General features: G+C 35.6%; 1 protein-coding gene across 1 annotated transcript; it reads right to left on the reverse strand.

The window, feature by feature from the left end:
• Positions 1-17,656: 17,656 nt before the first annotated feature.
• Positions 17,657-26,348, reverse strand: LOC131158585 (chromo domain protein LHP1). The gene is made up of 7 exons (XM_058113453.1): positions 25,668-26,348; positions 25,243-25,268; positions 25,030-25,116; positions 24,517-24,911; positions 24,148-24,469; positions 18,184-18,244; positions 17,657-18,034 (listed from the first exon to the last, which is right to left on the reverse strand). The coding sequence occupies exons 1-7, from the start codon at positions 26,145-26,147 to the stop codon at positions 17,987-17,989; spliced, it is 1,419 nt and encodes a 472-aa protein (XP_057969436.1). The 5' UTR covers positions 26,148-26,348; the 3' UTR covers positions 17,657-17,986.
• Positions 26,349-26,697: the final 349 nt, after the last annotated feature.

Genomic DNA, 26,697 nt, shown 5'->3' on the forward strand with positions numbered 1-26,697 from the left:
ATTGTGGTTATGTTTTGATGGCAACTCGAGCTGGAAACCCATTATCATTGTCGTAGGACTAACATAGACCATAATACCCTTCTAGATGACCTTCAAGCCCAAGTTTAAGTCTTAACTCAAGACTTAACTTATGCCCTTGCCATGATAAAGAGGCTAAAAACTAATTTAGTTCCTAACCCACCTCCAGAAAATCCCAGACAACCTTGTGAGATTAAACATGAACTTGCTTCCCACCACTCAAGGGAAACAAACAATCCTCCAAGAGAAAGGACACCACCCTTAGAACGACCTCCCATTCATCCTCCACCAAGACCAAATGCTCCTAGAAATTTTCAACGTCATGAGCCCTATGCCCAACATTGGAATGACAAGGACTATGACGTTGATGAATTTCCCATTATAAGACCTTACCATAGGGACTATCGTGATCCTTACAAGGACGTACTGAGGATAGAAGCCCCTATGCCCCCACCGATGATAGGCAGATGGATCCTAAAGTCTTTCAAGATTGGTTGACTACAATGGATTCCTATTTTGATTGGTGTAAGATGACTAACTCTCATAGGGTTAAGTTTGCAAAAATGAAGTTAACATGAAAAGCCAAGATCCATTGGATGAATGTTGAGAGGCAGGAAGCAAGGTTAGATCATAGACCCATTGAGCATTGGGATCTAATGAAGGATAGGTTAAGGGAGAAGTATGTACCCCTTAGTTATAGAGAGCGCCTTATAGATCAGCTTTACAGCTTACGTCGAGGTAGCATGACTGTTTCAGAATACATGAGTCAACTCGATGAGTTCTCTATAAGATATGGTGTCTATAAGACTGTTAGTCAGCAGATCTACCAATTTTGCCTAGGATTAAAGCCTGAACTGAGGAGAAAACTGTTTCCCCATCACATTGAGTCCCTTGAACAAGCTTATAATTTAGCTCATGACTTTGAGCAAATGACTAAAGGGCCCATGAGAAAATGGTTTGATACCTCTTCGAATGAGTCATACTCTCAAAAGATACAAAGTTATGACAAGTCTCGACCAGCACAATCAGGTCAAGTTACCTCCCGAGGGAACAATTCCACAATCCAACAATCTATGGACAAAGGAAAAGTACCCATGGCTAGATCCTCTCACCAAAGTTCTAGAAGTGCAGTGTACTCCAAGTGCTATAAACAAGGACACTTTCCCAAACAATGTCCCACCAAGAACTTAGAGCTTGATAGGGAAGATAGTGAAAAAAAAAAAAGGAAACACGCTTAGAAGTATCATCCCTACCTTTTAAGTTTAAGGATGTCATCTCTGAGCCACCTAGTGAGTCATCTCCCATGAGAGACAATCAGCATGTCACCGACCTTGTTCCTTATTCATCTCTGCCTCATTTATCACATCATAGAGTGACCTCGATAGAACATGAGGAGCTGAAACAAGTGAATGAATTGCAGGAACATGACTTTGTTTAGAAGAGTTTGGGTCCACTTGTCTGCCCTACTTTCCCTAATACCAAGGAAGATAACACTTTGAGCACATGCATCAATGATAGAGCAACCAACAAGATTATCATCGAGAATAGGTTTCTCAAAACCATTGTTTCTAATAGAGACGTACAAACTCATAGGTTACTTCTATGGAATATGCTAGGCTCGTATTATAGTGTCAATCACTCTTTTAGTGCTTACTACCCCCAAACTAATTGGCAAGTTGAAGTAGTGAATAGGAGCCTTAGGGAACTATTGAAATATTTGGCAGTTGAAAACATCATAGCTTGGGATTTATGCCTACCAATTTTGCATTTAGTAGTTCAGTCTATAGGACCATTTGCCTTAGCCTATTTCAGGTTGTCACCGAATATAGTCTTAGGAAGCTTGTAGATCTTATTCCACTACCACTTAAGTCTAGAGTGAGTGAGCTGACTGATGCTTTTGCAAAGCATATACACAATCTACACTCTGAAATAAGAATGAAGGTTAATTTGAATCATGGACATTATAAATCTATTACTAACATACATTACAGGTTGAAAGAATTTTCAAAGGGTAATATGGTTATGATCCTTATTCGTCTTGAGTGGATTCCATTAGGAAATGTGAGGAAGTTACATGCTAATAGGATTGATTGTTTCAAAATTTTAAATAAAACTGGTTCTGATGCTTACGTGCTTAATATTCCTGTTGATTTTAGCATAAGCAATGTTTTTAATGTTGAGAATCTAACCCCATTTCTTGTAACAACTTCTTTTGTAGAACCTTCAAATTCTAACCCTGCAGGTGATCCCACTCCATTTCCCACTCCTCTTGAACCTGAAAACCTAAAATTGCCTTTGCCTCTACCCTTACCCATGCCTAAGAACCTTGATGTAATATTGGATGACAAGACAAAGTTCACACAAGAAGGATCATACCAAAATTACTTGATCAAGTGGAGAGGTGAGCCACATCTTGAAAGGAGCTAAAATTTTAAGGAAGGCCTCCTTCATCTTAACCCGGAATGTTACTCCCAGTACTTCACCTCTGATTCTTTGGAGAAGAATTCTTTTGGTCCTAGGAGAGATGATGGGGATCAGCATGCCATACCTATGTCATTTTTAGATGTTGTGACACGTGGATGGCCTCTTGATGTTGACATTTCCTTTTCTGACATGATGACACGTGGACGACCTCCCAATGTCCACATCTGTGACGACCTGTTTAATTTCTATTTTTTTTAATATAATAAAATTAATATCACAAATCCCAACTCAGCAGATCATAATCCACCTGGACTCGTGGGTATTAGGGATACTTCAACACACATAATGGAAGTCCAAGCAGCAGGAAACATACAATCACAATATTATAAATATGAAAAAATCCATCACATTACCATAAATTCTAGAGTCACTATATCCACTGTATTTCAGTATATACATCCCAAAAACAAGATCTAGGGACATTTCCCACAAAATCCAACTGTCCCTACTAAAACTTACCCTTCAAAGAGGGCAAATAAACAGCACTAGATCAGTGGGGCTTTTCTCGCTCTCTTATCAAGGGCTCCTGAAAAGTTTATAAAATTTTGGGGTGAGACACCTCTCAGTAAGGGAAATAAGCTAATACTAGTGTGTGGTAACATGAGTATTTCGTATTATACATATATCGTACAAAACATATTCAGTAAACTGTTATGTCAGATCTGGGAAAACATATATATCATCAAAACATGGCAGAACATACTGCATTTTCATAAACATATATCATCTCATATAATAATAATATAAAAACATTCCTAGTAGGTTAGCTGGTTGTTGTCATGTATTACCCCCACATGACTGGGTTGTGTGGCCCGAAGGCGGGACCTGACAATGGTTGGTCGACCACTGCCAAATCAAAAGTACAGTCTGTAAGTCCGATGGGTCTGCCAGACCTGGTCCATACACTAGGGGCGCTCACACACTTCTTAAAACCACATCGACCATCCAATCTCACACCGCTCCGTACAACGGCGTTAACACAAATATCATGATCATGATGACCATGGCCACATAGCAACGGTACCGCGCAAGTGTTAGCCTAAACCAAGCCAACTAGGTTCTGATATCATATAACATATACTGAAACTGTGATACATGGATATCTCATATCATTAATTATCAGATCAATCATATCATTTTGCATATTTACGTACATCATGAAAAATCATCGGCTTGTACGCCGATATTTCACATTTTACCATAGCTCGGCCCATACGCCAGCAAACATATCCATAGTTCAGCCCGTACGCTGGCAAATTGTAGACATAGCTTGGCTCGTACGCCAGCAAATCATACACATAGCTCGGCCTGTACGTCGAAAAATATATCAAAATCTCGGCCCATACGATTTTCCATTATAAAAATCCGTATCATTAATACATTCCTAGAAAATGGTATTTCATATTAATTTCTACTCATGCCACACTAAACAAGTTTTCCGTATATTTAACATATCATTACTTTCAACAGCATTTTCCCAAATATAAATCATATATAATTATATTTATTTTCCTGAAATCAAATGTTATAACAATATACATATCTTTCATAAAATACTAACTTAGTTTATCTCCTTACCTAATTCCTGAAAAGCCCCTAAGAAAATATGTCCCACACCCGTAGGGTTCCCCGTTCAACACCCTGAAAACGGAATTTCCCAGAACTAAAGTTCAGTATTTCTACACGTACTACGCTTTCTTCAACTATCAAAAATCCAAATATTGAGTAGAAAGTCTTACCCTGGATTTGGGATGGTTTCCACCTCAGTCCCATCGACGATCCGCTCCAACAGATTTGCAGAGAACTTTCCTAGGAGTGTCGTGGTGGCTTTAGATCCTCGAACCGGTAGAAATTCGACCCGAAATCGAAGAGAGAAGGAAGATAACCGTGTGAGGAGAGAGAGAGAGAGAGAGAGAGATTCGGCGCGGGAAAATGAAGTGAAAATCACCTTTAACCCTATTTATACTGCGGGATTCATCGACGAGCCACGTCACCTCGTCGACGAGACTTATAGAAAGTTCGTCAACGAACTTCAACCCTTGTCAATGAATTTCAGGTTTCTACAAATTCTCTCTCGGTATCTTCTTGTCGACGAATCATGTCCTCGTCGATGAGCTCCTCCTATACCCTCGTCAACGAATCCCCTGTGTTCGTCAGTGAGGAGCTGAAAAATTCCTAGGATTATGCCATCCAAATTGCAATGTCGTTGACTACCTCCTTTTGTTCCTGTTTCCATTTCCCTTTATTTTATTATTTAAATACCATTATTCTTCGAGTCGTTACAACATTAGTTCATAATTGTTTGTAGATTTTGAATGGATTATTTGAAAACTTGTTTTAAAGACTTTGCAGTGTGAAAAAGACCCGAGTAAAGATGCCAAAGCAAGTTTGAGTTCAATACCCATGTGGGCCCTATACTATCTTATGGGCCCCACACAGCTCTATTGGGCCCACATGAATTGAGCCTCCCCTGTACTTTTGTTTTATATTTAATTTTTAATCTTGCAAGACAACTTGCTTGCTTGCATGTGCTTGTATTAGTAAGTTGTTTGTCTTATAAGTTGTGTTAGCATTTATTGTATCTAGTGAGTTGGAGTGTTAGTCAGTTGTGCTTAGTATTTATTATGTCTTGTAAGTTGTTTTATATTTCTTTGTCTCTCATGCTTGTATGGGAATTGTTAGTGTTAATTGTTAGTGTCCCCCATGCTAGCTAATTTTCTCTCCCTTTGCTAGCTTATATATACCCCTCTATTGTAAGAACTATGGAGAGAAAAGTATTGACATTGAAAAGAAATTCCTTTGTTGAAACTTGTTAAGTTTTGTCCAATCCTTGTGGTTGTGTAGTAAGAGGCTACATTGTTCTCCTCAGAGATCAAGTGGTGAGAGACTACTATCTACCCATCGGCTCCATTTCCATCACCTCCCTCTTACCCCACATGACCTCCACTCAAATACACCCACACGGCCAGCACCTTCATATCCCCATACAGCCACCATCACTCCCTTGCATTGTTGCGTTCATTGGTATTTCAAAACTTGTACGAAGAACCTAAGGTGTGGACTACTTGTGTTGAAAAGTGTCAAAATCATCCAAGCAACTCTCTTGGTAATCTCAACATTTATTTGAATCCCTGTTTTATATTGTAAGCTTTTTCTGGATACCTGAAATTCCATATTTAATATGCCCTTTGAATCCATATATAGCAATATTGATACTTACTAGCTTTAAATCAATTATGGGAATATTGTTGTGCTAATCATAGGACTTTTATTCTTAAAATATTGAAATAGAATCTTTCCGCATTTAACTTGATTCCTTGGTGAAAGAACTTGTGGGACTTATTTTCTGGACAACACCATATATGGTTTTAAAATTCAACAACATGTGAGCTATAACATGAATTATGATGTTTATATTCGAATAATTTAATTTTTTATTTAAAGTGTATTGAGTGTATGTGCTTGTGTGAGGGTTGAAACCATAGGACATAGGTTGACCATTCCGTCCTACATCAAATATCTATATTCATCTTGAGTTTGCATGTATTATCTGACTCTCATCACTTGTTTTACACATTTTCATCACACCTACCCGTAATAAACCTTCCTCTAACCTATATAGGGCATTATGTATTCGCATCCTTTGAAGATCTAGATATGAAGGAGGTTTTTTTTTAATGCAAGGTCTCCCAATATTTAAAAGGAAGGTAAATAAACCACTAAAATTGAGAGAACGTACGAAAGAAGTTGATCCTTTTAGAGATACGTGGGGGTTGTGTATTCGCATGTCTTTAAGAATCCTAAGGTCAAGAAGGTATTGTATTACGCAAGGCCTCTCAATATCTAATAGACAAGTAAATAGATAAAAATGAAAGAACCAAGAGTCTAGATCAATTGAATTTGAATGTAATCTTAGGCTAATCAGATACAATTTATTGAACAAGTGTGTAAGGGGTGCTAGTATCTTCCCCTCACATAAATATACTCCTAAAATCGACTTTGGTTACACAAACCTTGACTACTAGTTTCCTTGGCTTTAGGGTTGACTTAAAGACCAATTAATAAATAGTAATTAAGTGATCTAACCACATCTAGGTAAAATGGTTAGTGGACTCTCTAGACTTTCATTGATCCCATTTCTCACAGTCACCATTATTCTCTCCCACATCTTACCACATACTTGATATATTTCATCTTCAGAATCGTCATCCCTCCCTGTTGAAATCCTATTTGGGACATGTCAACAATAGATATATGGGATCGTTAAACTAGGCCATATAGCCTTTGTATCTAGATTCATATACCAAGCAGATGAGGAATTTAGCCTATGTAAGAATTTGTGAGGAGACCAATTAAAATGATTAATTGTCTTAATTTTTAGATCTGAAACTTCCAAATGGGGGAATTTTAATAGTAGATTCAGAATATGCTTGGAATCCTACTAAATGCCCTAATTGCAATTTTTTCAGTCATTCAACTAAGTTCTATAATGCACAAAAGAAATGGATAATAAAAGCAACTAAAAAATCTTAGGATACTATAGATAAAGCAAAGGAAGTGAATGTCACTCCTAAAAAGTCAAATAGGGAGAAATTACTTGAGAATCTTCCCTCTACTATGAGTAATCCTTTTGAAATACTCATTAATCTATCGAAGGAACATAATAAAATTGGAGATAGATAACTATTTGCTAATAAAGATAGATAACTATTTGCTAATAAAGTAATTGTTGCTTCTACAAACAGTGGAGAGAAGAATATGGTGCAAGGGATAACAAAAACTCTTGTGATAAACTAAAAGAAGGGTGCCCTTGAAGTGCCTTGAAATGCAAAGTGCTTAAAACAGTAAAAAAAAATACCATACAAAAAAACCAATCCTAAAAATGAAGGAAATTTGAAGCATGAAAGTAAGGGAAGGAAGAAGGGAATACCTGCTAAGAAATAGGTCAATCTTGAGTTCGATACAGAATTAATGACTGTTGTGGTTTAGCTAGAATGTAAGGGATATGAATAACCCCCTCAAATATAAGGAAATAAAGAAATTTATTCTTGAAAATAAAGTTGATTTGGTTGGGTTTTATGAAATGAAGATTAAGGCTAGAAGTCTTAGCAAGGTTATAAAAAGAATTTGTAAGAATTGGGTATTTCTACACAATTACATTGTTAATAAACTTGTAAGTAGAGTCTATATAGTTTATAACCCCAGCCTCCTACATGTTACGGAGGTTAAGAATACATATCAAGACATATATATTAAGGCTTAATTCGAAGAGAAAACCATCTGGTTTTCTTTTTTTTCATGCTTCAATGATATCCAAGAAAGATGATTACTGTGGGCCGACTTGAATGCCTATACTAAAGTAGTCGCAGAATTACCATGGATAGTGATGGGGGATTTCAATTTTGTTAAAGAAATGGCAAAGAAGACCATCGGCGGACTAGCTAGAATTAAAGAAATGAAGGAATTTTTGTATGATGTAGGTTTAGATTATTTTTCCTAAGAAGCTCCTTTGTGCACATAGACTAACAAAAAAAAAAAAAAAAAAACTTTATTGTAAGGAAATTAGATGGAGTTTTGACTTTACATCTTACAATAGCACATATCCAAATTTGAAGGTATAATATCTTGCTTCTAAGGTATTTGGCCAATATCTAGCTAAATTACATTTTGCACAGCCTACAAAATAGGTCAAGATGCAATGCCCATTCAAATTTCTAACTGTTAGACTAGAAATGATGAATTTATAAAAGAAGTTCAGTATTCATGGAACCTAATAGTTAATGGTACTTATTCCCATGTTCATAATAGCTATGAAGCTCAAAGTGTTGAAGAGGAATTTCAAAGCTTTCTATAAGAAGCAATACATAAATATAACTGATAAAATAAAAGAGGCAAGACTAGAGCCCGAAAAAGAGCTAAATAAAATGCATTTATTATATGGATGTCAAGAAGCAATTTAGAAGGAAAACCTGAAGAAAAAGTCTAAGGCAAGTTGGTTGAATTATAAAGACAAAAACAAAACAAAAAATTCAATTATAATAAATGAGAGAAGAGTCAAAATTTAAATTAGATCTTCAAAAAAATGTTGAAGAGAAATTCATCTAGGATCTAGGGGAAATTTCAACTTGTATTATGGAGTGCAACAAGAAGCTATTGGGACAAATTATTAATTAGGTCAAACCTTGTAATATTAATTTCCTAAAGAAAATACTGAATTTTACATGGTTTGATGAGGAGAAGACCAGACTTAGCAATCCAATTGATAGAACTAAAACTAGATTGACCACATTTCCATTTTCTAAAGAAAAGTTACTAGGGCTTAATGGATACAATGCAAGATTTTTCAAAGCCTTAACATATTGTAGAAAAGAATATCACTAAAGTAATCCTTTCATCTTTTATAGACTCCACGTTACTAAAGAAAATTTATACTACATTGTTAATACTAGTCCCTAAAATTAAAAGTCCTCATCCCAAGGACTTGAAACATATTGCCTATTGTAACTTGGTTTACAAATATACAGCCAAAATAATGGAAAATGAGTTACAATGTTGTCTAATCTCTTTTCTTAGCCCTAACCAAACTCTATTCATAAAGGGGTAAATATTTAGGACAATTTACCGCTAGCTCAAATGCTCTTGTATAAGTACCATAACAATAACAATCCTCCAAGGCTTGCAGTGAAAGTTGATCTTATAGAGGCATTTATCTCAATTCACAGGGAATTCTTGCTACAACTTTTGGAAAGTGTAGGATGATAGGGACACCAAATAACTTCATAGCAAAGTGAGAGAATGTATAACCGCTTTGTCCTTTTTTATCCTACTTAATGGTACCATGAAGGGATTCTCTAAAGAAGGGAAGGGAATAAGCCAGGGTGACCCCATTCCCCCATACCTATTTGTGATGGTAATGGAAGTTCGTACCAAGTTATTCCACTTCTATGCCAACTATGGTAAGCTCTTCTTTTGATCCATCGTGTTAAAAGATTGATTTGGTTTGTGTGTGCTTTTGATCTTCTAATATTGGCAAGTGGTGACATTAGTTCAACTATTAGTATTAAGCATGTTTTGAGCATATTCTATAGAATTTATGGGTTGGAAGCATGGTTTTAAATAACGGCTACGACGGTTACGTAACGCCCTTACGTAACAATTTTTTGGGTTATCGATACCATTACAAACCGTGAAATCACTGGGATAAAAAATAACGTCTATAGCGGCCATTATGGACCACGACCGTTACATAAAGGTCATTATGGCCGTTACGTAACTACAACAGGGCTATTACACTAAAAAAATTATTTTAACTTTTACTCTTCACTTTTTCTCTCTCTTTCATAAATCATTCTCAATATACCATGTGGCGTGAGAAGATTATAATGAGGATGACAATGATACAAAATTTACTATTATTTAAAATACTCACAAGATATGCATTAATTAACAATTTGAAAATACTAACTTGTTGCTTCTTTATTTTCTAGTTATTTTATAGTTGTATTATTTGTATGCCTTATGTGTCTAATAGATTAATGGAGTGTATAATGTATTTTATTTTATTTTATTAATTAATTTAGCACATATAAGAATTTATCACAGATAAGAACAATGAGAGGTATAAATACGCACACACACATAATTTTTCTATCAATGGTGGTTTAAAATAAATATAAACTTGTTGCCCTTACCAAATAACTTGTTAGGAAAATATTTTACTTTGATAATAATAGTAATATGATATTTATGTTCTATATTTTTCAACTTCAGCCTTCTTTCTTTTCTAATTATTTTATATTTGTATTATTTGTATGCCTTATATGTCTAATAGATTAATGGAGTGTATAATATTTTGTTTTATAAATTAATTTAGCACACATAAGAATTTATCACAGATAAGAACAATGAGAACTATAAATACGCGCACAAGTAATTTTTCAATCAATGGTGGTTTAAATAAATGTAAACTTGTTGCCCTTACCAAATAACTTAGTCAAACTAAAGGATCCAAAATACACTAAAAATCTTTCTAAGAAGGGTTAAAAGCTTAAAAGACACAAGTACGCTAATATGCAGAAAGTTGTAAATGCTTGAAAAAAGTTCATGGTCGTTACACCCACTTCCCATTACATAACATTCACTACTCCGGTTTCGTGTTACACCGTTACTGTTACATTACCTTACCTGTTGGGTTTGTGGCTCATATTTTGAGTGGAATGTATGCACCGGGAAAGCATCGTGAAGCAAGGAACAAAGAGAGAAGGTTGTAGGATGCAAACCGTCGATGCTTTTAGGAGAGTTTGCAAGGAAATTGCTCTCGGGTTAAAACTGTTGATGGTTTGGCTAAAACCGTCAGCGATTTCGTTTGGCGCAAGTCATAGATTTTGAATCGGAGATCATTAGATTAAGAGATTTTTGAGGATTTTCCTCCAGGACATCGCTACAGAAGTGTTTTAGATATAGTAGAAGTCTTATGTATGCATAGGGTTAATATATAATCATATTTTATAACCCTAGTTTAATAAGCTTCTTGTAAGCTTTATTGTGATAGTGAAAAACAACTACTGCTCCTGTAGACCAGGCAAATTTTTGAACCACGTAAATTCTTGTGTCATGTTTGATTATTACTTTTGTTTATTCTCATTTTTTGAGTGATTGCTCGTTTCATATTGTTCATCATTGAGCTTGCATTGCTTGTTTCCGTGATTGATTCGTGAGTTTTTGTGAGGGCTTCCATTGCGCGCACTTGCTGACAACAATTGGTATCAAAATGTCAATTACAACAATTGTTATCAGAACTATTGGTTCACAATGGTTGGGATTTCTTCTACAAGGTTTGATGTTGGTAAGTTCGATGGAACGATAAATTTTGGGCTTTGGCAGAGGAGGGTGAAGGACTTGCTAGTGCAACAAGGTATAATGAAGGCAATATACGGAAAGAAGTTGGAAGGCATGGACGACACGAGTTGGAAGCGAAAGTTGTGTCTAATATCTAGTTATGTCTAGTCGATGACGTGTTGTATCACATCATGGATGATGAATCGCCGACAGCGGTTTGGTTGAAACTGGAGGGTCGGTACATATCTAGGTCATTGATGAACAAATTGTATCTTAAGCAAAAACTATATTGACTTAAGATGGCAGAGGGTTAAGACTTGACTCAGCACATCAACACATTCAATCATATCATTAGTGATCTGAAGCGAGTTGATGTGAAGTTCGAGGAAGAAGACAAAGCGTTGATATGCTGATGAATTCCCTACCTATGTCTCCTACGTACAAGAATCAGCTCACGAATCTAACATAGAGGAAAGAAACCCTAGAGTTGGAGGATATCACTAGTGCATTGTTGGGGTTCCATTAGCGGAAGAAGGTCAGTGATGAGAGTTCACAAGATGAAGGGCTCATGGTGAAAGGTAATTAAGATTGTGGGAAAGGCAAGTTCTGAGCGGATCAAGTGGCAATAAAACTCAATTGCAATTCAGGAGAAGGAAGTACATTCACTTTTTTTAAGTGTGGGAAAATAGGGCATATAAAACCAGAGTGTCTGGAGAAGGAGAATGCAAAAACTCAAAAGGGTTCATCAAAATCTGCTAATGTAGTAAAAGAAGGAGACTCAAGGAGCAATTATTATAAGATGCTTTCTGTTTCATCGGGTTTAGAACACTTCACAGATTCTTAGATTCTAAACTCAAGATGCTTTTTTCACATGACGCCAAATAAAGCCTGGTTCACCACTTACATATTGGTGAGTTATGGTTTCGTTCTGATAGGAAACGATGTTCTATGCAAAGTTATCAGAATGTGGGATATTAGAATCAAGATGTATGATGGTGTGGTAAGGACGTTATATGTTGTAAGGCATGTACCTAATCTACGGAAGAATGTGATATCATTGGGCACTTTGGATTGTAATAGGTATAGTTACAAGTCCGAAGGTGAGACAATGAAAGTGTGTAAAGGCATCTTGATGGTGATGAAGGGACAGAGGTTAGCAGAGAATCTCTATATACTATTAGGTAACACAATTGTAGGCAGAGCTGCAGTTAAAAGTTTTGAGTCAGATAATACTATTTGGTGTAAAACAACCACATACAAAATGGAGGGTGTTCTTAACTACATTGTTTTGGATGTTTGGGGACCGGTGAGGGCAACATCAAGGGTTGGACATGGGTACTTTGTGCGTTTATCACGAAAGGTCTGTGGGTATCTCATACGACACAAGTTGGAGATGTTTGTCAGGTTTAACTTGTGGCTGAGGTAGAGTACCAGACCACGGGAGAGTTCCTCAAGTCAGACATTAGAGCTAAGTACGCTGGTGTTCAAGGAGTTTTGCGAGCATGACATGTTGTATGCAAGGCTTGTAAGGAACTTCTTGGTAAAGTCAACGAGTATGGTGGGTTTCTCCATTAATCGATCGCCAAGGGTATCACTAGATGGGAGAGTTACAGAAAAGGCTTAGACAGGTCGTGCAATAGACTTTTTTGGTTTGAGAGAGTTTGGAGGTCTAGCCATGCACGTTTCTAATGAGGTGGGATCTAAGCTTGGTGTAATGTCTAGATGGTACATCATTCTGGGATACAAGAAATATGGGTTCAAACTGGGTGATCCAATGGCAAATAGGGTGGTGATCGGTGGAGACATGATTTTTAGTGTTAAAGCCATGATACAGTGTATTCGGGTAGATGAAGGGAAACAAGTGCCAGAAAGCTGTAGCAGCCGAGCATGTTGTGCAAGTGGAGTTGGAGACTCAAGGTAGAAGTGCAGGGAGTTCTAACTCAGGAGACTTGTAGTATCATAGTATAACTTGGAGCAGAAAATAGATTGTGATGCAGGTGGAGTTACCAACTCAGGGTAGAGATGAAATTGGTTATAATGCAAGGAGTTCAAGCTTGGGAGATCATCAAGATCACAATGGGGCTCAGATGCACTATCAGGCTACCACCCTGGTATAAATTTGATGATTTGATGTCTTATGCATTAATTACTACAAGGAATGATCCTACTACCTTTTAGGAGGCAGTGCACGATCAAGAGAAGGGTAGGTTGATAGGTTCCATGGTGGAGGAGATGGAGTTACTATATAAGAATCAAACGTGGGGGTTGGTGGAGCTCCCAGAGGAGGAGAGGGAGATATGATGCAATTGAGCAATTATTCTGTTGTTTTATGTAAGTGACATGCTAATTATTGGGAAGATTCCAATTGTAGACTCTATTGAGAAAGGAAGTTGACATGAAGGTTTTGGGTTCTGCCAAAAATATTCTTCGATTGAAGATTCGCAAGGATAAAGCTGCAAGGAGATTAGGGTTATCTCAGGGTGGTTATGTGGAAAAAAAACTATATGGAGATTGTGGTTATCTCAAGGTGGTTTTATGGAGCAGGTTTTGGAGAGTTTTAGCATAGTTAATGTTAAATCGGTCACCGATGCACCATTGGCGAATCAATGTAAACTTTCTACCGCTCAGTACTCAATAACGAACGGTGATGTTTGGGATATGTCAAAGGTTTCCTACGCCAGTGCAGTGAGGTACTTCAGTGGGCAATAGAGTGATCCGTCAATTGTGAGACTCGTAAAGGAAGACTACAAAGGGGACTTGGATTACAGAAGGCCTACAACAAGGTATGTTGTGAGAAAGCCTAATTGTTGGAAGTCCAGGGTACAGTCTCAGGTTGCAATAGTTACAACTAGATCAGAGTACTTGGCAGTAGCTAAGGCTACCAAGGTAGCATTGTGGTTTAAAGGATCGTTCAAGGAGCTGGGTATTCATCTAGGTGGAGTTCCTATTACCACGGACAAATTCAAGCATCGCTTGGACTTGGTTTACATCTCCAAGTGTTATATGGGAGGCGGCCCCAATCTACTGGCCTAGGTGGAGTAGCGGGGTTATGCTTTCGGATTTCTCCTAGGTGGTAAATATTCGCCAAAGTGAAGATTGTTGGGTTTGTGGCTTATATTTTGAGTGGAACGCATGCACTGGGAAAGCATCGTGTGAGGAACAAAGAGAGAAGGTTGCAAACGGCAAAATGTCGATGGTTTGGCCTAACCATCAACGGTTTTAGGACAATCTGCAAGGGAATTGCTCTCGAGTTAAAACCGTTGACATTTTCATTCGGCGCAAGTCATGGATTTTGAATTGGAGATCAGTAGATTGGGATATTTTGGAAGATTTTCCTCTATGCGATCGCTATAGAAGTGTTTTAGATATAGTAGAAGTCTTCTGTACACATAGGGTTAGTATATAATCATATTGTGTAACCTTAGTTTAATAAGCATTTTGTAAGCTTCATTGTGATAGTGAAAAACAGCCGCTGCTCTCGTGGATGTAGGCAAATTGCTGAATCACATAAATTCTTGTGTTGCATTTGATTATTGGTTTCGTTTATTTTCATTGTTGAGTGATTGCTTGTTCAATATTGTTCGTCATTGAATGCTTGCATTGCTTATTTCCCTGATTGATTCGTGAATTTTTTGTGAGGGCTCCCGCTGCGCGCACTCGCAAACAATAATTAGTATCAGAGCGCCAATTACAATACTACCCACTACTGCGATTTAAAACCATGGTTGGAAGTACACATTTGAAAAATCTGAATTATTTACTTTAGGAATTCCTGAGAATTAAATGAAAAATTTTGAACAAATCTTGAAGATTAAAAAGCCTTGTTGAATATTTGGGAGTTCCTTTAGTAACAAAAAGAATTTCTAAGTGTTGCTAGTAACGCACTTGTTGATAGGATATCAATAAAAATCCATACATGAACACACAAGTACCTCTTAAATTCAGGAAGTTTACCACTTACTAAATCTATTCTGCTGGGTATATGTGAATGTTGGGCTTCAGCACTTTTTCTGCTGCAGTCGGTGGTGGTAGAATTAAAAAGAAGGTCCAAGAGTTTTCTCTAGAGGAAAAATGACCATGACTCACAAGGCTTCAAAGTCATATAGGAGAAAGTCTGTAAACCACTAGAAGAAGGAGGTTTGGGTATCAAATCACTAATCTGCAAAGAAAATTGAATTGTTTCAAGCATTAAACTTCTTTAGCATCTGTGTAGTTACAAGAACTTTCTTTGGGCAATATGGGCTCACACCTATATAAACTAAATGGGTGAAGCATTAGAATAATCAATGCTGCTGCGGGGAGATTATGGACATGGAAGCAAATTGCGAAAATAATATCTTACAGGCAATGAGAAATCAATCTTTCTATTTCTTGGTAATTGGCATATGTACAGTCCTATTATTGATAACTATGGGGATCATCTAGCAACTGAGGTTGGAGTTATGATTGACTCTGAAGTGAGCTCTATTATTCAATGAGAAACCTAGAAATGCCCCATTAGAATTTCAGCTGATGTTAACAGCACAGTTCCAAACATAACAGCTGAAGATAATACCAAGTAAGTGCTAACAACTGATGCACGGAAGTTGTGTCCGCCTTCGAACTTTATCCTGATCAGCGAGACCTGCGGGTGGAGGACACTGATCCGTAGATTTCGTGCCGCATCATGGGGTCCAAAGGGCTCATTGGTGGCTGAAGTTTCTATGTTATCCCAAAAAAAATAAAATAAAATAAAAAATAAAAAATAAAAAAAATGAGTGCTAACAAACAACAAAAAACTGACATTGTTCTTCCTAGGAAACAATCCCAAGTACCACTATCCGCTGGACAAAAGCTATTTGGTTTAAACACAATGTCCCCAAATTCTCCCTGATAGCTTGGCTAGCAATTCAAAACAGACTAAGCGCATTGGATAGAGTTTCTAAGTGGGAAAAGTCGCTGATTCTACTAGCAAACTCTAATTTTCTAGTGCAGAGACGAGAACATCTGGTCTTTGATTGTCCAACCTATAAGAAGATATATTTGGAGGTGAATGAAGAATTTCACATACGAGGGCCTCTTCAAACTGGGAAAGCAGTCTATAAAAATCATCCTCACTAGTAATCACAAATCTCGATGCCATAAATAAACTTATCTCGCCAGCTTCTTTGTATTGCTGTTGGAAGACTAGAAAATAGATGTTCTTTGAAGGGAGTCCGGTAAACACAGCTCTTGTAGTGAAGCAGATTACATCATAGTAAGAAGTGTTGGATTTAAGAATTAAGATTGAAGGGAGTGCTTTGTAATATAGCTTATATCGTTCATCTTGCACTATTAGGCTTCTTTGTCAGATTCCGACTTAATAATATATTGATGCTTAATTCATCTTATAAGAAATTAATTTTATGGTTTATGAAAGATCATTGTAAACTATTAATTTTGTGACTAGCTCTTGAAATGGTGTACGTTGATGATCAAGATGTTTTTTTTAATAATAAATGCAGTGAAAATACTTCTGTTATTTCTATTTTCTTATGAATGAAATTGCAGCATAAGAAATTTTACTAAACCCGATTGTCTTTATTTCTTTTAATAATGAAGATTTATGAATTGAGAAGTATTTTCTACACAGAAGGTGCAAAATAATTTATTAAAGTTTACGTAATATGTGATATCTTCTTACTGTATATTATATTATTTGGTATGAGAAAAATATGAGGAAATTATTTTCTAAGAAAACTCTATTAGACAATCAGAAAAATATTTTACTGTTTTTTTTATAGGCTTTCTAAAATGGTGCCAAAGATAAAAATTAATGATGTCATGTAAATGTTTTTAAAATACGTATTTGGATGCAAAGATCGCCTTATAATATTTATCAAGTGAGGCTTATGAAATTCTTGACAAACATGACCAAAATTCAAATTATAATTATTACTATTTGACAAATATAATTAATTTGTAAATTGAAAATCCTAAAATTAATGATGGTATTTATTCAATACAAGTCCATTGAAAGCCAAATCACAGATCATAACTTCACGCTACTCTCAAGCTTGGCTTCCGCCCCTTCAACCACTAGTCACTAGGGAATGAAGGACTTCCAACGCCATTCCATGGGATCTTGTTACACTATATTTGGGAGAACCAACCTATTATTTAGATTTGAACAAAATACAATATAAAATTGTGCCCATTACTTAAATTTGAATAAAATACAATATAAAATTATACTAAGTTTTTTCTATATCCACACACATCCAAAGTCAAGACCTAAAATCTACACTTCCAAACACAACCTTAGGTTCGAATATCATAAGGGACAAAAGAAAATATAATAATAATAATTCCATAACATACCCTGCATTAATACTAGCATATAAAGGTAGAGTCTATCAAAGTATGTAAAGAAGATTTCTTCAAGGGAGCCATAATTACTAAAACTAATTTAAGGGTAGGTAGAGAAGTAAAATTAGGTACTCGATGAAACAAAAATGACAGAGCAGCAGCTATGTATCAGCTTTGCACCATTTATCACCTACCTAAAAGAAGTTATGATGGACTGTCCTGTCCTATTGCCTGCAGCAGCTACAAATTTACACTGTATAAACAAAAAGATAATGATTCAGGTCCACCTACACACTCTTATCCACAAATATGTCTCTTCTCAGGATGTAGGGCTGTACCGGAGATGTTGCTCATAGAAGTTAATTAACTGCCATAGGAAAAAATAATCATAACATTAACAAACGAAAGAATGAAACTAACTACAGAATAACAGAAATGAACATCCTTTCTTAAACCACCAAAAAAGTATACAGACAAAAAAGAAATCACTTTGTCATTTACATCATAATCAATTACCAAAAGAGGATTGTTCGCCTTGAGAAACTTATTGTCTACCATCACTTCCTTTCCATCGGACCTGCAGGTAGGTAACCACATAAATGATGTCAACACAAGAACCAAAACGGTCCCACACTAGCAATTGTAATAATAGCAACAAAAGCAGCAACTGATAACTTTAACAGAAGTAACCAAAGATCATGTAAGAAAATTTTAAAAAGTGCACATTCACCGGCTACATGAAAAAGACCAGTGAGAGGATGGAAGCCGCAAAGACTAAGTTAAGGAATTTGGGGACTTCATGCATTATTATGAACTTTAGTTGAGAATCAAGCTAGGGGTTTAGGATTTTATTAGTTTTAAAACAATACACCACACGCATTTTTTTATCTTTATCGTATTTTTGAGCCATATTACCCAAACTGGTGAGCCTGTTGAGCTCATCTTCCCAAGAAGGATGCAAGGGATTCTCAATTGGGAGGAGACAGTAGGATAGAGTTGATTAGAAAAATTGAAGCCAAAGAAGATAGATCACCATATGGTTTGTAGGAAAGCCTGATAGCAGATGTCCTTCATAGAATCATCTTTAGACCAACTTTTCCTCTATTATTTCTTCTTCCCTATTCTCTAAAACTTAGTTGCAATTTATCATTTTAAGGCTTGAATCTCTGCTCAACTACTGCATTATGCATTCCCAATTTGCATAATGCAGCAAACATGCACATGGCAAATACGGGTCAAATATTTTCAGTCCCTTATCAACTTTAATGGGCTTTCCTTAGCTGAGCGGTACTTGAATTTCCTGCTCTTAATTACTTCAAAATGTGAAGTCCTTCAGAAGATATTCAATTTACTAGTATTAATTTATCGTACTAACAAAAAAAAGGGCAACCTAGCGCACGAAACTCCTGCATATGCAGGGTCCAGTGAAGGGGTGGACCACAATGGCCAATGTGTCTTTAGTATGCAGCCTCAACTTATATTTTTGCAAGAAGTTGTTTCCACACCTCAAACTCGTGACTTCCAAGTCACATAGCGACAATTCTACCATGGAACCAAGGCTCCCCTTCTTAGATCGTACTTTCACATTTATTAATTTGATTTTCTTGAAACCCTTCAATCCCAAAGCACATCAGCCCCACATCTTAGAATTCTCAAAGTATATAGTATGTTTATGGGTCTGTTTAAACCATCTTGCCACACATCCAGCATTGTTGGCAACTTAGCACATCATTACTCTCATTCTTTGATCGAGTCATAAAGGGGTGAACAAGACCAATCTATCACTATCCTACTCTTTGGAAGTGGTCAACTCACATATTTGAATGACAAATTCCTTGTCATTTATAGAGAGTTCCCCCAACTTTTCTAGGAACCTTAGAAACTATATGCAACATTAGAGTCTATATCTCTAGATGAAAGACCCATGTGGATATCAGCTCCATGTATAACCGAGGCACAATCACTACCACTCAATGCACGTGTCATTTATAGCATACAACATAATAATATCGAACATTACTCTATTTTATTTTATTTTTTTTAAAAAAGTATATCCAGAATTACTACTGCAATCTGTCACTAACAGAAGAAGAAAATTAAAAGGATCAGCAGTAATTACAAAATGAAGCACAAAAATAAGGATACTGCAATAATATTGAAATTTACCATATATATGTTATTCCATTAAAACAAGCCAGAAAATTTAAATTGACTGCAGGTCCTAAAAACAAGTTGAATTATCACAAATATTTGAACAGCATAAAATTTTAAGGAAAAACAGAAATAAAGGAAAACTATTATAATTAGCTCTGCAGATTTCAAGAATTCCAAATCAACCACAATTAAGTCGATATAATAAATTTTAAAACATAAAAATAAAAACTGTGCAAACGTGTGTGCGCGCGCGCACAAGCATGTGAAGGGGGAGAGAGAGAGAGTTGTATCTTCTACGACCAGAGACCATAATTACTCCATTCTTCTCATCGTTTGCACGATTCTGGTTCTCAGAGGTATAAAGAAATTATCCCAAGCAGAATCGACATGACTATGTTGATAACAGGATTTGAAGTTCAAATGATACATATACTTGATGTACCAGGTTTCAGGTATTCGTCAGATGACTTGATCACATGCACCAAATTTTGTTTTGTTTGGCTTTAAGCTGTCTGTGAACCCAATATTTTTACTTTCTTTAGTCCTACTTTTATGTTGACAACACTTGTGCAAAATTCAATTATAATTATAATTAAGGACGAAAATAAAGAAAAGAGCTACAACAACAGCAATATATATACACACACACATACCTTCATATAATACTAGGACCGATCTATGTTTTATTTTGCCTCTTTTATTATTTCGCTGAGACTATTTCCTACCACAAAAATATGAAATTGTTTATCTAAACAGGGTTAATAAAACTGGACCACTGGACTGAATCAATAGGAGTTTCCCAGGATCAAATCTCAATAATCATAAGATACTATGAAAGGAGAGAAAAGACAATAAGCGATGCAGGACGATTTGGGGAAAACTAGGGCCTAGGGAAGTTGGTCTAATGTTAGGGTCTGTGGGGGAACCTCAGCATAGGAGAAATTAGGGCTAGAAAATTAGGGATCTAATCTAACTTTGAATCCAATTAATCAGAATAGTAAAGTTAATGAAGTATAAAACTATGCTCACGCTAATAGGCCCTAGGAATAACTCCTAGGAAGAAGAAAGCCTCAAGCTCTCTAGGGCGTTCAGCAATCAGTTCGCGACAATGTTAGATGACAACACTTAATTCTCATCACAGCAAACCAATACAAAGCTTATCTAAGACCTGATTTTTTAACCATGATAACAATTAACAACTAATCTCAACTGTTGAAACCAATCTGGACCAATCAATTGGTAGTGCAATTAATTAGGTGTTCAAACCTTACTTAGGACAAAGTAGGTTAGTAGCGACTCTATTGATTCATATTTTGACTCACATCTCAAACCCATTTCACATTTTCTCTCATATCGAGCTCGCCATTCGTGTCAAGACAGCTTGGAGATTCACCCCGTTAGAGGTGGCCCAAATGCTATGCCTAATTTATCCCAACTGTATCAGTTCCTCAATTTATCTTTTACATACTGCGTTTATCATATAAAAACATTCTCAACTTTTGACTACATTACTTATGATATTTCTTTCCGTAGGCCCAAACAGTATGTGTTAGAATTGGCTTCTAATTTCTAAGGTAGGTGAGCGTGTGATCACAGTTGGAATCGGAATCAAAATCAGAATCAAAATCAGAATTGGAATCGGAATTCACAGGAATCAGAAACGAAATGTTAGAATCCTCTCTCATGTTTGGTTCGACACAAAATCGGAATCTAAATTATATTATAGTGTTTGGTTGGTATATAGAATAGGATTCGCAATGAGTTCTAGTATATTAAAAATTTACTTCACTTAATTTAAATATGCAAATAATCATATTATCACACATATTATATTTTATATAATATTATTTTAGTTAAGCTATCATATATAAATTTTTACAATAAATCATTTCGATAATCATGTATGTTTATATTTGCCGCATATATATCATATTTTATATATTATTTTTTAAATATATATTAATGTTATTTTTCTCATTATCTTTATTATATATATTTTTACTATGTAATTATTAATTTAATAAAAACTTCCTTGTACTACTATAGGAACATAATTTCTTCTTTATAATATATATTAATATTAAAATAAGCTCTCCATAGCATTACCTTTTTATCTTTCCAAATAATATTTTAGTCTCTTTGCATATAATAATTAGTAAATTTATTTTATTATATATACTGTATTAAAATAATATTAATTTTTGTATCTTCAGTATTTTAAGGTTATAAATTAATAATAAATAAATAAATAATCATTACTACATTATTATAATAGTATTTATATAATTTATAAACGATGTTGGGTTTTTCTTTTTTACTATGGGGAGGGGTGAGACTATTATGTTGTTAGAGGATGTAGAGAAAATAACGAAAGTGGTTAAAATAAGTTACATACTATATATATTTAACACACATATTAGTTACTATTTTTAGTTTTTATTTATACAATATCAATAATCTGTTAATTAGTATTTTTAATATCATCAGCAATATATATATAATAATAATAGATAATATTAAATATAATATATATGTCCGTAGTGTATAGATTTACTATATACAAGACGTTATATTTTTTTTTAAATCTATATAAATTTAATTAATTATATTATATAATTGATGATACTAATAAAATATTTTATTTTATTTTGTTTTATTTTTAGATTTTTAAAAAAGTCACAATAAATCAATAATAAGACCATAAGTTATAGTTAAAAAAAAAAAATATTTAAACATCAATATTGTTCTATTATATTATTGATACTATATAATATTTCGTATATAGAATAAAAAACTTATAATGAATGGCTTTAAAATTTATATTAAAATATTATAATAATAATTTTTATAAAATTAATAACGAATTTAATAATATATTTCATTTTATTTTAAATATGCAATATATTTATTTCATTTTAGATAAACATATTATTTAATAAATACGGTGTTTCCTAGAATCAAGATTTAATTCCAAAGTAAAAGTCAAGAATCAAAAAATAAGCAAAAGGGGGAATCTCATTCATGAATGGAATGGGAATCAGAATAGATGAATCGTAAAACAAACATTAGGAATGGGAATCAACCATTCTGATTCCGATTCCTATAGTTAGTTCCTAATTATCAAACACCACCTAAATGAATTCAACAATCCATAGCACACTTGAAGCATTTCTCCAATTTTTAACGAACTTTCTATCACTCTATGTGTCACCTCCTTATTATCTCCTTCAAGTCATATAATGGATCCAAGGTAATGAAATCTACAACTATAAGAATTTGTTGACTATCAAGTGTAATATTTTCTCCATAATTCCTCCTATATTATGGAATTTCATGTATTCTGCCTATTCCTACTATTTTCCAATAATCCGTATTTGTTCCAAAACTCCCATCCCAACCGCGATTTTAATCCACCTCTAGTTTCTTTAGGCAATATGATCTTCAAACAAACAACAACTACATCCAATAAAACCGCCTTTCGGGTTGTATTAACTGAGTTTCACAACCAAAGCAAATAGGTGACATCTCAAGGCAGGATGAGCCTCGTGTTGGTGATCATAATTCCCTCACAATCAAGTCTACATTAGTCTTAGTCACTCATCTTAGCTACATTTCCTTCATTATCCATCTTACCCCCCTTCATACTTTCTTAACAATATCCATGTACGACATATTGCCTCTTTCTAAAAATTAAGTGGACTTCTCTAGTATCATATCGAGTCTTTCTCCAGTCAATTAAAATGGGAGGGAAAATTTACAACTTCAGTGGTCAATTTCTCAGGCATAAAACTGAACGGACTTTCAGATATTTTTATTCTCTGGGATTTTAAAAGACAAAAATAAAAATCTAGATCTACAGACTACACAGATCATTTGGTACCACTTCTGAAAAAAGTTCCACAAAATTGTTTCTGAAAATGAAAAGGGCAGACACACGAACATCTTTGTTCTGTTCAATTCTCGACGGATCTTGTTTTAAAACTGAAAATTTGGAGATAATACTCCACAAAACAAATTTTCTAGTGAACAATTTTCATTTCTTCCATTTTCTTTAAGGAAATTAAATGGGCACTTCCTTCTTCTTTGATTTCAGTCCTTATATACACTTCCTTAAATCATAAGTGAGGTAGCCCCATACCAACACTTGATTATGAAGACATATTTTGAATCATAAGTTGCAATGCTCATACCAAATTAACAAATTCTCTACAAATTGCCTGAATTTGTGTCCACAGAAACTCAATAAACTTCAACTTGTTAGCTCTGGGGAAACAATAAAATCAGTCATTAAGACATAAAGAAGGATAAGTTGGAATCTAGACAAACCTCATGGCCATGAAGGTTACTGACACATCCTGAATGTTGTTTGATACAGAAGCTGAATAGCTTATAGGCTTAATGATCTCAGAGATAGCAAATGCATTTTTGGAAACATCAAACTTATCCTTGTAAGCTGAATCATGACCCACAAAATCAGGATTTTGTATCCCCAGTTGTTCAACTATACCACAAGAACCAACAGTGACTTTGGCTGCTGAATCATTTGGTGCACAAGAAACTGAATCCTGTTTAAACCTCTTAACAGAACCAGATCGAATTCTCTTTTGCCCTATGCAACGATGAGCTTGAACGGTTTCCACCACATCACCTTGGACCAGAAACAAAGGACACATCCTCTAAAATTTGGTTTATTGATATCTATTGCAAACTTATCCACATCCACCTCATCAGTAGAAATCACTCCTTTAAATTCAATCAGCTTGGTGTCCAACTCATTTTCCTCCTTTTTTTCTTCAAAATTTGCAGAATCATTCTCATTAGCTTGCCTGGCTGTTTCAACGGTGTTGACATCACCCTCATGTTTCTCCCCATCATGAACAAATGGCCTAGTACATTCAGGAGCAACAGGAAGATCTGCAAGATTCGGGTTGCCAAGTGGAGAAGAGGATACAGGTTCATTAATAAGCCTGATCTTCGAAGCTGTTAAACGATTAGTAATAGCATGGGTGGAATGCTGCAGCTTCTTCTTGAGTTGGGTATGAGGACCTCCACTCTTGCGTTTGCGCTTCCGATGTTTTCCAGACCTCATGCTTTAAAAATAGAATAAAAATAGAAATTAGGATCAAATATACTAGCTGCATTAGAGAAATGGGTTTGCACCAAGGAATATATGCAGCGTGGAAAAGCAAGCATCAAGATAGGAAACACCTCTCTTCAAAAGCATCGATAACATCTGAACATGACAGCAAATTTTCCAAGGGTTCCCAGGTGTTGGCAGTCTCTGGCCAGCCCCGCCTGATACAATTTAATACAATTTCAAAAAAGAAAAAATAAAAAAATCAGTATCCGTAGATGAAATAATACTGCAGATACTGCAAGAACTTTCTGCTGCTAGTGTTCTTGTTACAGGTGGGTGCTCACCATTTTATGAGATATTGAAGTTGACCCTTTAGCAGCATCGGAGAGATTGCGCAATCCAGAGACACAGACAAAAGTAACCCCAAATAAATATCAGAAACCAAATCACAAGAACATCACAACACACATACCCCGTGTTTGGGTGGTTAGCATTGGAACCACCAATTTAAATTTGTGAGGATTTGAATAAAATGCAACACAAAATTGTGCACAATTATGTGCAAATCCATACAAATACAAATTGAACACCTGAATTCCGTCCTCCCAAACACACCCTAATTTATTCATTTCTTCCCTCCTTTAATGTATCAAAGAAAACCTAAACACTAAATAAAAATGAAGAAAAAGTTCTGCGATCTTAGTTTCTTTTTGAAAAATAAACCTAGAAATAGTACACACACACAATAGAGAGAGAGGCGAGGAAGCACCTTGCGAACCCTCTTGCGACGGACGGCTTCAATTTCGTAGAAGCCCTCGTCGAGCTGCTTGGAGCGCTCTGCCTCTCCATCGCCCCCATCATCTATGTACGGATTTTGGAGCTGATTTGACCTCTCGTAGTCGTCGTAGTCGTCGTCGTCGTCATCGTCGACGTCATGATCGCCATTCTGGCTGAAATCCCGAGGCTCCAAAGCCTCTCCATCCATTACCATAGGTCTAATATCCTCCTGCGCCACCATTGCCACTAGCTCCTCCGCCTCCACTGGCGGCGGCGTCTTTCCCTTCCCTTCTTCCACCGCCATCACGGCTCCCCCTCCTCCTCCTCCTCCTCCTCCTTCATCATTAGCAACCCAAGTATTAGGAACGCAGGTAGAAAGCCTTCCTTTCACATCTCGATCTTCATTTGCATCGATGCTAGTGGCACCCGGTGATACCTGAGCTCCTAAAACCTTCTTCTTCCCTGCCTTCATATTCGCCGGTTCCCCAATAGAGTTTTGCCGACCGGTGGGGAACTGGTGAGTGATGACAAGTTGGGGGAGAAATCCTAGGTTACGACGCGTAGCCAGGTCGTATTCCTGACATGAAGACCCTTTCGTATGTGTGCTGTTCGAAAATGGAAATTTTACAAATACATAGGAAAAGATTGTTGGGAACACCACAAATCAAGGAGCAAACATGAGTTCTCCGTTACCTTATATTTTTATTTGAGAAAAATAAGTAAATCTCCTTATTTAGAAAGGAGTGTGAAAATTAATTTTATATTTATCTCGGGAGCGTAAAAATTAATTTAGGATTAATTTTATATTTATTTTATTGTTCTCCCATTACAATTATAAATAGAGGTTGTAAATTGTTACAAAAAAATATAATTTTGAATAGGGTTTTTTTTTATATATTCTTCTTCCTTTAATTTTTTACATGGTATCAGAACTAGCTACCAGGAGGTCCTGAGTTATAGTCTTGTTACCTGTAATTTTTAAAAAAAAAAATAATATTGCATTCCTTATTATGGGTACTATT

Source organism: Malania oleifera, chromosome 6 (assembly GCF_029873635.1).
Source record: "Malania oleifera isolate guangnan ecotype guangnan chromosome 6, ASM2987363v1, whole genome shotgun sequence".
Taxonomy (NCBI): Eukaryota; Viridiplantae; Streptophyta; class Magnoliopsida; order Santalales; family Ximeniaceae; genus Malania; species Malania oleifera.